Source organism: Lactuca sativa, chromosome 9 (assembly GCF_002870075.4).
Source record: "Lactuca sativa cultivar Salinas chromosome 9, Lsat_Salinas_v11, whole genome shotgun sequence".
In the NCBI taxonomy this organism is placed as follows: domain Eukaryota; kingdom Viridiplantae; phylum Streptophyta; class Magnoliopsida; order Asterales; family Asteraceae; genus Lactuca; species Lactuca sativa.
The window spans coordinates 45468517-45481470 of NC_056631.2; the positions used below are offsets into that span (position 1 = coordinate 45468517).

A 12954-nucleotide genomic window follows, 5' to 3' on the forward strand; every position below is an offset into this window, starting at 1 on the left:
CAAATCGATTCCATTTGGGTGAATCGATCTTCACAAAATCTTCAAAAAAACTGTCAAGATATTAGGTTAATCGTTTTATCTTATAAAACTCAAGTGATATGAGGTGGACGAGAGCACAGAGCTTGAGAAAAAGTCCAAGAATAATGGAAGCGGGTTTTCAATCAAATTTTACTAATACGGCTAACAATGCTATCGATCTTAAAGAAGAAGAAGTCTTGTACATTGAATCAGGTAAGATAAAGATTAATTTTTTAGTTTTTGATCTACGATCGGAATTAGGGTTTTTGTTTTAGGGTTTTCTGAGGAATTAGGATGTTTTGGTTGTTAATTTGTCGGTAAATTAGAAGTTTTTTTGTGTAACAAGTAGTTGGTACTGAATGTATTTTGTGTTGTGAAAGTAGGTTTACTTTTCTGGAAATTTTATTTTGTTGTTTTGTGATATGAGCTAAGGTTCTGTTTTGTTTGAATGCATATTTTAATGTGAATCAAGAGTATGTGATAGAGTGTTTGATTAAACTGTGAACGTTAGTGTGATTTAAGTTTGAAAAAAAGAGTACATAAAACCTTAAATGGTATACGTTAACTCTAAATTGCTTCAAATTTATAAATTATGTTACATGATTAAGATTGAAATCTGTATTCCTGTTAGGTGCATACCTCTGTATTGGAAAATAAAAATTGTAATAATATAGATGCGTTTATGTAATTGTTATGTAGGAGTTAGTAATATGTGTTGTTTAATGATGGTAATACTCAATTTGCGGAGTTATGTTGATGCTTTAATGAATGTGTATTCATGGTCGAATGTGTGTAATCATGCAAAAAAATTCAACATTAAATCAATGTAGAAGCGTATGGTATTACTTCTAGGGCCATAGTTTGATATTGTAAATTAATAAGTTAAGCAATGTTTATGTGTGTATGAATGGGTGCAGGAGTAGTGGTGAATATGATATTTGTTGTTTTTTCTGGTGACTTAATGAATGTGGAAGTGAATGAGAAATTTGTAATGAATCTGTATTCATTTGTGAATATGTGAGTAAGTGATTGTATAGTGTGTTATGATTACATGAATTCATGGATAAATTGGGTGTATACAAATTGTATTGATTAATTTGTCATGAATATGTATTCATTTTTGAATATGTGAGTAAGTTAATGTTTATTCTGTTATGATTACAATAATTCATGGATAAATCTGTTCATAAAATTTGTAAAATGTAAGAATAATTAAGTGATTGTCTAGTGTGTTATGATTACATGAATTCATGGATAAATTGGGTGTATACAAATTGTGTTGATTAATTTGTTATGAATGTATATTCATTTCTGAATATATGAGTAAGTTAATGTTTATTCTGTTATGATTAAAATAATTCATGGATAAATCTGTTCATAAATTTTGTAAAATGTAAGAATGATTATTTTCATAACAATGTACATGGTCATCTAGCGTACATGTAGTTGAAGGAAAGAATTCTATGATGAATGCATGGAAGAAAGGGGTAGCTAGTAGGGGACGAAAACTAGAATTACCCAAAAAGACAAACAATTGAAAGTCATATAAGAATGACACAAGTGATGATGATTTTGTTGAGAGGAAAAATAAGATGGATTCTGGAAAGAATGAAAAGGAAAAGGGTTGACAAGAGTGTTAAGGATAAAAAGGTTAAGGTGAAAGGGAAAAAAGTAATTGGATCTCAAGAAAAATGTAAAGAATGGAAGGTAGGAACTGAATTTCAAAGGTTGAGTACTCGTATGTCTCCGAATTCATTGTATCTAGCCATTAAAAGTTTGTCAAAAAATCAGAGAGAAATGGTACGCAATATGGGCTTTGGATCTTTTCTGGGAATGAAGATTGATACACTACCTGGAAAGCTAGCATATTTTGTTGTAGATAGCTTCTCAACAAGTTCTTTCTCCATAAGGGTTAAAAGTGGTGAAGTGGCCATAACAAACGAGACAGTGGAAGCTATGTTTGGACTTCCGAATAAGGGTTTGGATTTTAACACACTGGATGAATGTGATGAGAATGTTCATTTTCTTGAAGCTTGGAAAGGACAATATGGGAAGGGAAATTATTATAATGAGAACTATTTGAAAAATATAAGGAAAACAAATGTTGTGGATGAGATGTTTAAGCTGAATTTTTTGACGTTATTCATTAACACTTTTGTTGAAACAGAGACAATGGGGTCTTGTAGAATTAATTTTATTGAGAAGTTAATTCAATGCAAAGATGTGTCAAGGGTTAACTGGTGTGAGTACATAGTAAACTGTTTAGAAAAAAGCAAGAATAAATGGAGGCCAAACGACAAAAATTGCTACTTCACAGGACCTGATGCGTTTCTAATGGTATGATATTCAACATTAATTTAATCTGTTAAATTATATTATCATTAAAATTTAATTTTAATGAAAAAATTATTGAATATAATTGTGCAGATGGCGTATGCATACAGAGTGATATGTGAAGATGTAAATTTGCAAAGGCTTAGGCCCTTCATCACATAAATTGATTCAGAGCACCTAAGAGTTTTAGAAGAATATGAAGTAAGCATGGGTGTATTTGGAAATCTAAGTTTAAGGGAAATGTAGATGGTGTGTTTTATGATGAGATGATGAATCAAGATCATTCAAAAGATAGATCAGTTAAGGTAAATAGATTTTATAATAAATATAATAGTAATAGTATTTATTTTATGTTAGTGATTGTTAATTGTATAGTACTAAAAAATATTAGAGTGTTCAAGTAACATTTCATTGATTTTTATTGTAGGAGAGTTGTGGGATTATTGAAAGTATGGTAGGAAGGTTGGTTGAGCAGAAAAAAGTTGTAGAGGAAAGTAGTTTGATGAGTATGGAAATGCATCCGAATAATGATAAGATGAAGGCAGTGATTAAGAAGGTTGTTGACATATTTAATGGGACAACACTAAAAGCTTTAATTGTTGATGGGAATAAAGATAGAATGGGGTTTGATGGTACGAGTGTGAATGCAACAGAAGGAGAAAAATCAGCCGAGGATATGAACCTAATGATTACCAATTTGACCAACAAGATGGGGAAGGATTTACTTAGTGGACCAAAAGTTTATTCTGATTCGAATGTGGATGCTTCAAATCAGGGAATGGAAGGAATGTCCCCAACAATTGTGAAGCCAACTGGTATGTGCAATGATAAGGTTCTGTTTGAGCATCAGGGTGGTTCACATCAACAGAATATAGGAATTGGAGTTGTAATGTACAATGGGAATTCTAGTTTTTATTCTCCTTGTATATTAACACCTGGTTGGATAAAGCAAGCTGATGAAATAGAAAGAAACAACTCTAAAAAGAGTATGATGTTTAATAATGATTGTCCATCGTTTGAAGCTAGACTGAATGAATGTGCAGATGAGATGAAAACTTCGAAAGGGAATGAAGGTAATGATGATGCAATTGTTGAACAGGATCGTCCTAAAAGGACAAAGAGAAATGTTGAAGCTGTAGTAGGGATTAAAATGAGAGAAAAAAGAGAAATGAAGCATGGACCTACATTGAAGTCACCTTTTGTAAAAAGAGTTGTGAACTTGAAAGATTCAATTGAGCAAAAAGAAATTCTGGTTGCACAAGCTATTATTGGATTAGGAATGGATAAAAGGTGTAGTTGAATACTTTTTTATTTGTTTTTTTATGATTAATGTTGTGTAAAATATATGATGTATACAACCGTGACAAATGCAGGGAGCTCGTATGGGAATCAAAAGAAGGGTTTGGAATGCATATAGAATATGCCAGAACTATTGCAGCAAAAGTGAATATTCATTCAAATGTAATAGACTGTTGGAGTGTTCTACTAAACAAATTGGAAGAGTAAGGCAGAGTCGCCATATTCTAGACTTTTTTTTACAACAGGCACACTGGTATGGTTTATTTTATAAAATATAATAATAGTTTTTAAAAAAAATTATGTTACTTATTGTGTTGTTTAAATGTAATGTCCAACGTGAATCAATGTATGATGAAAGGGTGAACGGAGATGTAAGATACAAGGAGTTTGAAGTTATGGTCTCCTCATCAATTGAAGATCTTACAACTGATTCTGAGCTAAAAAATGTGGATTTGGTAATAAAAACATTTTTATTAAAATTTTAATATTACATTTATTTGTTTTTGTTATTAAATGTTATATTTTGATTAAAATGTTGTAGGTTTTCTTCCCCATTGTTGATGGGAATTACTACCTAATATGTTTTAACCTTACAAGTTTTTCAATTTTGATAATTGATCAAAGGAGATTGGTGGGAACAGTTGAGTCCGTCTATGGCAACATACCCCGTGTGCTGGTAAATATGAAAATAAGATCATTAATCATAATATATGTTTGTGATTATGTAAATGGTTAATACAATTTCTGTTACATAATTAATGAGTGTCATTAATGATATGGTAACAGCAAAAAAATTTCTTCCATTTTCTAAATGATGTATGTAAGAAGAAGGTGAAGACTCTGATGACAAGGAACGTGATGGTGTTGAAAATGAAGTGTTAAGCATACAACCTTTCAGATGATGGTGGAATCTGTCACACCCCAAAATCGGAATGGCGGAAACGTTCGGGGGTGGAGGACGTTGTGTTTAGTATCACAAGACATGCATCATAGTAAGCAAAGTAATGAACAACCATTTCATTAGAAAGAAAGTGTTTACAAAGTATGTGTTCACAAAACATAGAATACATAAGCAAATCACAAAACAAGACTTGAAGCTATTATGCTCCATCTTCTGAATTCCCAGTGCGAGTACCTGTCTACTAGTCTCCTGAGAATACATGTTATTTTGAAAGAGTTGATCACCAATTAAGCTGGTGATTTCATAAGATTTTAGTGATGTAAGTATGTTGTAGAAAGTTGTAGTAAAATGTAGTTGAAAAATGTAGTAAGTTGTAAGTTCTGTTTAGAAAAGTTCGCCTATTCCTCTAGAAAATCCTATATTTCCTACTTTGATGAAAGATATGTAAAAATGATTCAACAATCCTTTCTATGAGTACTAAATGGATACAAGTTATATAAAACTCAGAGTAAACAAACAATCGATTGTGCGCATCTTCCCTAAGCCCACAACTAAACAAGGAACATGAAGTAAGGCGGAAAGCACACATCCCATTGTTTGTTAGATAATTGTGGTATATAACCCTGGCGTATTCACTTGTTACTCATGGAGTTAATTGTAATAGTTCCTTTATATTTAATAAAAATATTCTTTAAGAAAACCCTTATTTCTTATAATAAAATGGTGACCACAGTGATTACTTCTATAATCACTTAGTTTATACTGACTATATATAATCTAATCTCGAATAGATAGTTAATTGTATGAATCTGCCCTAAGTCCACAACCAAACAAGGAACATGAAGCAAGGCGAAAAACACACATCCAACCACCTGTTGGGTATTAATGATATATAACCATGATGTATAAACTAAAATATTATAGAGTTAATCACCTAAGGTCCTTTAAGTTTATACTGGTTTAATAAAATGGATTAAACCCTTTACTGGTAAGTTTCTAGTTTTGTACACCAAATGTTCTATTTGAAAAGTATGTTTTGTACTAGAAAACCGTGCATTGACTTTGTGTCCTATGACCTGACCCGTACCTGGTACCCCTTATGATGAATTAATGTATACGGAACATATATATAACTAAGATTATATGGATAATAGGCTGGGTGGATCCGCTTTAAGCCCACAGCCAAACAAGGAGCAGGAAATGAAGCGAAAAGCACACATCCTATTACCTATCGGATCCTATTAATATATATCCCTTGATTTATACAGTAAGGAATCATAAGGTTAGCATTATGGTCCCTTTCTACTGAATGTACTAGACTCGACTGTTCTGTGTTGTCGTTTGTAAAAATGTAAGTTTTCCCTAGTTTATAACTATCTTAACTCGAAAATAGTTTGCATTAACTTTCAAGTGGTACTGTCATAATATGAAAGTAATGGGAAAGTGTAAGTACACAGTTGTCTTTTAAACTGACATCCTGACGTACTGATTACCTTAAAACATGTATGTTTTATAAAGGTCATAATGTGAAGGCTAGTACCCCTACTATACGCTCTCCCTGTCAAGAGATTAAGGGAACCAAATGGGACTTTTTAGCAAACCAGTTGCTACGTCGTGTAATTCACATTAAAGTTATATGATCATGTATACCCAATTTAACTATCACCTTTTGTTTAGAACAATGAGTTCGTGATTCATTGGTATAATTAGATCCTGTAGTAGTTCCATGCTATAGCAACTTAATATGTTCGTTCTGTTTCTCATATAGTATGTTCGTTCTGTTATCGTGTATTGTATCTAGTATGAACTGAATCTCTAAACTATACCTATTATAGTTTACTAATGTTTTACTTGGGCTGTTATTGAAAAGACTCATTTATCTACTAAGTTATGCTTGTACTTTAAAAACGGAGTTTTGTTAAACTATGAAGTAACATAACTTTAAAAGAGTTTTTGAAATGTTTTGATTACTTATAAACGACATAAGCAATCTTTTGAAAGATGTATATATAACAAACATTTACACAATTATCATTGTGTTCATCTTGTATTCCACCCCTTAAAAGCATTTAAAACAGTTAAAAGATTCATTACGGGGTATGAACTCACCTGATGTGGGTGATTCAAACGAATATGTGCGTAAGGATGAGAAGTTCCACGAATGAAGCCCCGAGACTTAACGAATCCTAAATGACATATAATGACATGTATTAACATAAATACAGTGTTTTGAAGCAATCAAATGCAAGGAAACATCTCACGGGACTAGGAAACACTTTGACCAAGTGTTGGAATCACATGTGATTGGACTAAGGAGTGTGGAATGGCACTAACAAGAGTTTATGGCCATGGGTTTACGGCCAAGGGAGTTTATGGCCGTAAACTCATGGTCAAAGTTACCAAGATGTTTGGTTTGAGGTCCTACAACATCCATTAAGGGTTCAAGGCCTAGGGCTTGCTTATTAGAAGAGTTTAAGGTCCAAACATGCATCAATATGGAGTTTACGGCCAAGGGAGATCTTGGCCGTAAACTCATGATCTTTATGGGGAAAGCATGTTTAGATGGTGTATTTCAAGGCTTCCTAGTAGATATGAAGTATAATGAAGGGATACTTACAATATAGAGGCTTAAAATGGTGATTAAGGTCCAAGAACACTAGTGTGTGTTCTTGGTGTTTCTTGAAGATCTAAGAAAACATGATTTCTATGGATGAATCATGAGGATGAAGCTAGTTAAGAAGGATTAAAAACAAACTAGAGAAAGAACACTTACACTTTTGAAGATCTAAGATGAAAAGTTGGATGATACTTGAGAGAGAATGGAAGAAAATCGGCCAAGGAAGGAAAGAATGGAAGAAATGGCCAAGACTTTTATATATAGAGGTGAGTTTACGGCCGTAAACTCTAAGTGTTGTGCCTGTGAACTCATGGTGATGATGGTTAAGGCTTGTATGTTGTTCAGCGGGTTTAGCAGGTACTTCCTAACACTCATTCCTTAAGTGTACTAGGCTTAAAACTCCTTAGAATGACCTTTAACCAGGCTAGAACTCATTACCAATGAGTCTGACACTTAGTTGAGTTGACTGACTGAGCTTTCAAAGCAAAAAATTTCAGGTTGTCACAGAATCTACCTTATGCGACATATGGAGAGTTATATGGGGGATCAAACATCAAAGTGGGATTATGGGCTAGTTGTGGATTTAAAAACACAAGATATGTATTTACAGAAGTTAAGGTACAAGTATTTGGTGAGGTTGCTTTTGTCTGATCATAATATTTTAAAGTGTGAATTTGAAAAGGAGTATGCAAAGTTTATTAAGATGGATAAGGTGACAAGGAAGAAAATCGTTCAAGGGGATCTAAAAGTAGTCTTTGATGAAGCAATTGGTTAAAAGCTGATGGGGAAGGTATTGGTTTTTTTTGGGTTTGGTTTGATGTTTGGTATTTTTGACAAACAAATTTTTTTGGTGCGATGGTAACATTTGGACTAGGGGTAATGTAGTATGGATATGTTTTAGTTATGTGTCTCTGAAGTTATTATGATGTTTGTGGTTTGAACCTATATTATTACTATTTATGTATGGATTATTTTGTTGACTATGTGTTGTCTGTTTCATGTTTGTGGTTTGAACCTATATTATTAGTATATGTTTGTGGTTTCAACCTATATTATTACTATTTAGTTGAATGATAAAGTTAAGTTGATTTACAATAATAAAATTGTGTAGAATACGTACTTTAATGGACTTATCATGCCATGTATGATGAATGTTGTATGATCCAAATTGTTAAATTCACTTTTGAATATGTAATTGTGTTACCAATTCTTAAGTAGAAGAACCAAATCATTATAAATTAGCAATTAGCAATTTATGTACATGTTTGTTGACAATTATTTGATAATTTGGAGTTCAAGTAGGAAAAGATATTTATTTTTAACAATTTAATGTAGATATATGTACATTCAATGTGTACAAGTTTCTTTTGAAAACACAATAAATGTATATACTTTACAGTACAAGATATGTACATTAAGTGTTGAGAAGTTTTATTTGAGAAGGTATGTAGTATGGTAAATGAATGTGAATGTGAGTGTACTCTTTTGGAGGGGTGTTGAAAAAGTTTTCATCTTTTTTGTATGCAACAAAGCATGTTTTGAGTAAGAAAAAGGAGTCATCGTATATTGAGTGTACTGCAATTGAATGCTAATATCATTCAATGATGAATAAATTTATACATCAAAATTTAATATAAAATGAGATAACAATAACATCTATTGAGAAATGGAAAACAATCAAAATTTTTATTAGCATTGAAAAATGTCTTTAGATCAAAATGACAAATCTAAAACAAGCAGATGTAAACAAAACAATTTAAGTATAAAACATGCATGCACAATAAAAAAATAAAAACAAAATGGAAATTAAAACAAATGCTAAATATAATTAATTCTTCTTTCCGGGACGTTCTTTGAAAATGTTGTTCTTTTCATCTTCTTTCCTTACAGGACAATTTCGCCAATCATGATCGTTTCCCTTGCGACAATAACTGCATCTGGAACCCTTTGATTTTTCTGTTGCAACCTCTCTCGAACTTTTCATTGTTTCTTTAGTGCCACTTCCTTTGTTGCGGATTTCTCCTGGATTGTGAATATCCACACTAGTGGGAATGGTAACACCAAGTGTTTTTTCGAAATCTTTATTCTTGTTTCCTTTTTCATGAGTTGTGATATTAGAAAGGAACTTTGCTTCAAGCTGCTTTATTTCCTCCAAGTATTCTGTCAATCTGGTGTGATTTTTGCTAAGAGAAGATACACAATTGTCAACAGTAGAAAATATATCAAGTGCAACTCTTTAGGTATTCTCATCAGAATCAGCATAACAAAAACACTTTTTCAATAGTTCTGTGGGGATGATGTCCTTCTGCCGGCGTCTCAGTAAATATTTAGAAGGAATCTATTTGATGTTATATGACTTCATTACAGTAAAAATGTGGCGACACAAAAAACCAAATTGCTCAAACTTCATACAAGGACATGTAAATGTTTATACAGACTTATTGTGTGTAACCTGTATTGAATAAAGTGAAGAAGACTTAGAAAAGAAATATATATCAATATTAAAAGATTAAGAGTACAAGTTTCAACAACGATTACCTTGTAAGTAGACTCACGTATAGGTATATCCTATTGATCATCATTTTCAACTTCTGGATCAATATGAGAACCATTTGAGTTAGAAGGAATGTAATGAATAAATTCATTGACAAGACAATCATCAACATCATCAAATGTGCTTATACAAATTTGTGAACATGAAACCATAGACAATGACATTTCATTCTGAACTTGACGAAAAACAGTGCGAGTGTAAAACATTGATGCATTCCTCTCGATCTCAAATGGTGTCCTCATTGTTGGATGTTTGTCGTTAGTCTTGAAGTCAAATGATGATTGAGCGAGTCTTTGCTTCTCCATAGCAACTTCAAAATAAATCATTAAATGGACAAGAGTAGAACCATAATGAGTGTTCTAGTGAAATGCAGAATTCTCACTTTCAAAATGAGATGTGGTTCTCATTAGTCCTAATAAAGGTACATGCTTGAACCAGAAATGTATCAATCCATGCATATCATCCAACCATTTATTATCTGTGAGCTTATATTCATTCAATAAGGACTTCCACCCTACCTCAAAGTCATCACCTTCAAGCCTATAATTCCATATCAAGAAGTTGAAATTTTTACGAAATTCTGGATTGTTGAAAATGTTCAAAGAAACCTGGGAATTTGTAAATTTAATATACATAATCAACTATAAAAAAAACATTTTGGTTTGAATAGACAAAAAAAATGATTATTTTATTGGTAAAGTGTATTACATAGACAAGAATAAATACCTTCAATGGCAATTTAGATGTGATATGCCACATGCAAAGCCTATGAATCGATTCTGGGAAAACGGTTTCGATGGCTTTCTTCATTGCAGGGTCTTGGTCGGATAAAACCAACAATGGTTGTTTGCCAAAAGCTTTAGGAAAAGATTTCAACAACCATATATAAGAATCAGTGTCTTCTGTGCTCAACAAGCCAGCAACAAAAGTGACACACCTCTTGTGATTATCAATTCTAGTAAAATGGACGAAAACCATATGGTACATGTAAAACTATTTGAATTAATATATTAATATATTAATTTATATATATATATATATATATATATATATATATATTATTAATAAATAGAAATATATTAAACTACAATCATTTACAACATGTTAGTTCGAAAAGTAGCATCGAAAGAAACTACATCACCAAACTCTTTATAATTGATCTTGGATGTTTCATCTGCCCAGAAAAGAGCATTCAACTGCTAATTCTCAACTCGATAATCAAAAGAAAAGTTCTTAACATTCTCTTTTCTGTTATTCAGCTTGTCCACTAGCATCTGAGTATCACTACCACCAATAAAGCAATTGAGATCCCTCATGTATTTTTTAAAGTCATCAATTAGACCGCCTACAAATTTGTATCCACGAAGAATACTTGTATACAGCCTGTGAGCTATGGTTGCACCAATATTCTGATTAGACATTGTAAGAATGAAAGATTTTTTAGTGTCATCCAACTGCCTATGATGACGTGAAAACAACATATTGTCTCTTGATAAAAGTGGATAATTGTGTTTTTCTTCAAATTCATATAACAACCAATTGGTAGTTCCATGAAAAAATTTAAATCGTATATGTGCCTTGCATCCGGTCCTACTAGTGTCAACCCTTCTTTTAATTTTACTTATTTTTGGGTCCAAAGTATCAACAGGAGATGTATTTGGGAAACCTTCCCTGTTACATAGAAGATATTTGATGTACACAATTTTACGCTTCTTTTTGTTTGTTGACTTTCTAACATCAAAACCTGCTGCACATGCATATCTTTTGTACATGTCTTCAATTGCATCATCAGATGGGTATTTATGCTTTATTATTGGCTTAATATCATCAGGGATAGAAGGAATCCAATACATTTACCAGCTATTACCAAGTGTTGATCAAGATAATCATCTTTTCTCTCTTTACATAATTCAATGTCTGTAACATCTAGTAACCATGACAAGTTAATAACATAGTACAATTAACAAATCAACAAATCAAATAAACTTAAATATACATTTTCAATAAAGTATACGATTCTGAAATGTCAATTTTTTGATAGTATTATAACAAAATACAAAATTGTGTAATATAACTGACACATATTTAACAAAATTAAAAAACTTCAAAAAAACATACCAGGAACTTGAATATTGTGGTCATCCATGATGTCAACTTTTCCGATTGAGGGATTATCATGATCATTCGAACAAAAATCATCATCACCTGACAAAAAATCGTCATCGACTAATGCAGATTGAACGTCATTGATCTCATCCTCTTCATTGATCTCGATTATATCATCAAACTCGTTGGAGAATGACAAATCCATTAACGGATTCTTATGGAAAACTTTCAAAACAGCTTAACTTGAATATCCAATTCAGTATGGTTTCTTAATATTGATGACTGATACACACGATTGATACACACGATTGAGGATTGAACATCGAGATAAATGTTTGTTATAACTAATATTAAACGTTCCTTAATTATAGGAGTTTACATTGATATATTTTTTAAATTTGATTAAACAATCAAACCTTGCCTTATTAATGTAAAATAATCAAAAAAAAATTATTGAGTTAAATATATATATATATATTGATTGGCTGAGATTTGTCCTCGTGTTCTCACTTTAAAAATAGTTCTCATTTGAATTAATTATATATTTATAATTACCACACCATCCAACCATTTTTTTAACCCATACCTTATACTTCTCTCCAAAAAATATTAATCAAAATGCCATCATCTTTATCATCTGATTTGGCGGCTCTAGAGGAGGCTAAGTTTATCGGTTCCGTCATGGCGAAAACAGTTGCATATTATCAAAACCGACTAGGCGAAACATCACGTGCACGATCTAAACCAAGAAATCCGCGGTTGCGTAGAAATCACGAAGCCGGACACTATCGTCTTATAGAAGATTACTTTGCAGATTACGTCATCTACACTGTGAAGTTTCAACGTCAGTTCCGGATGAGGAAGGAACTATTCTTACGTATTGTTGGCGATTTGGAAGGCCGCTTTCCATATTTCCAATGGAAAATGGATGCGAGGCGGATAAAAGGTTTCTCTCCCATTCAAAAATGCACGGCTGCAATTCATCAGTTCGCATATGGCATGAGCGCAGACAAATGGGACGAGTATTTTAGGATGTCAGAGCGTACCATGTGGGACTGTGTGTACAAGTTTTACGATGAACAAATGATGCAATCAATTCACCACCTGATGCAAATCGATTTCTAG

General features: G+C 32.2%; 2 protein-coding genes across 2 annotated transcripts; one reads left to right on the forward strand and one right to left on the reverse strand.

Annotated features, from left to right (window-relative positions):
- Positions 1-8997: 8997 nt before the first annotated feature.
- LOC111876090 (protein FAR1-RELATED SEQUENCE 5-like) lies at positions 8998-12034 on the reverse strand. Its single transcript, XM_023872618.2, has 11 exons — positions 11842-12034; positions 11738-11797; positions 11581-11649; positions 11345-11497; positions 10962-11239; positions 10822-10919; positions 10450-10678; positions 10106-10331; positions 9873-10033; positions 9708-9760; positions 8998-9352 (listed from the first exon to the last, which is right to left on the reverse strand). The coding sequence occupies exons 1-11, from the start codon at positions 12032-12034 to the stop codon at positions 8998-9000; spliced, it is 1875 nt and encodes a 624-aa protein (XP_023728386.2).
- A 413-nt stretch (positions 12035-12447) lies between these two features.
- On the forward strand, positions 12448-12954 carry LOC111876089 (uncharacterized). The gene has a single exon (XM_023872617.1). The coding sequence runs from the start codon at positions 12448-12450 to the stop codon at positions 12952-12954; it is 507 nt and encodes a 168-aa protein (XP_023728385.1).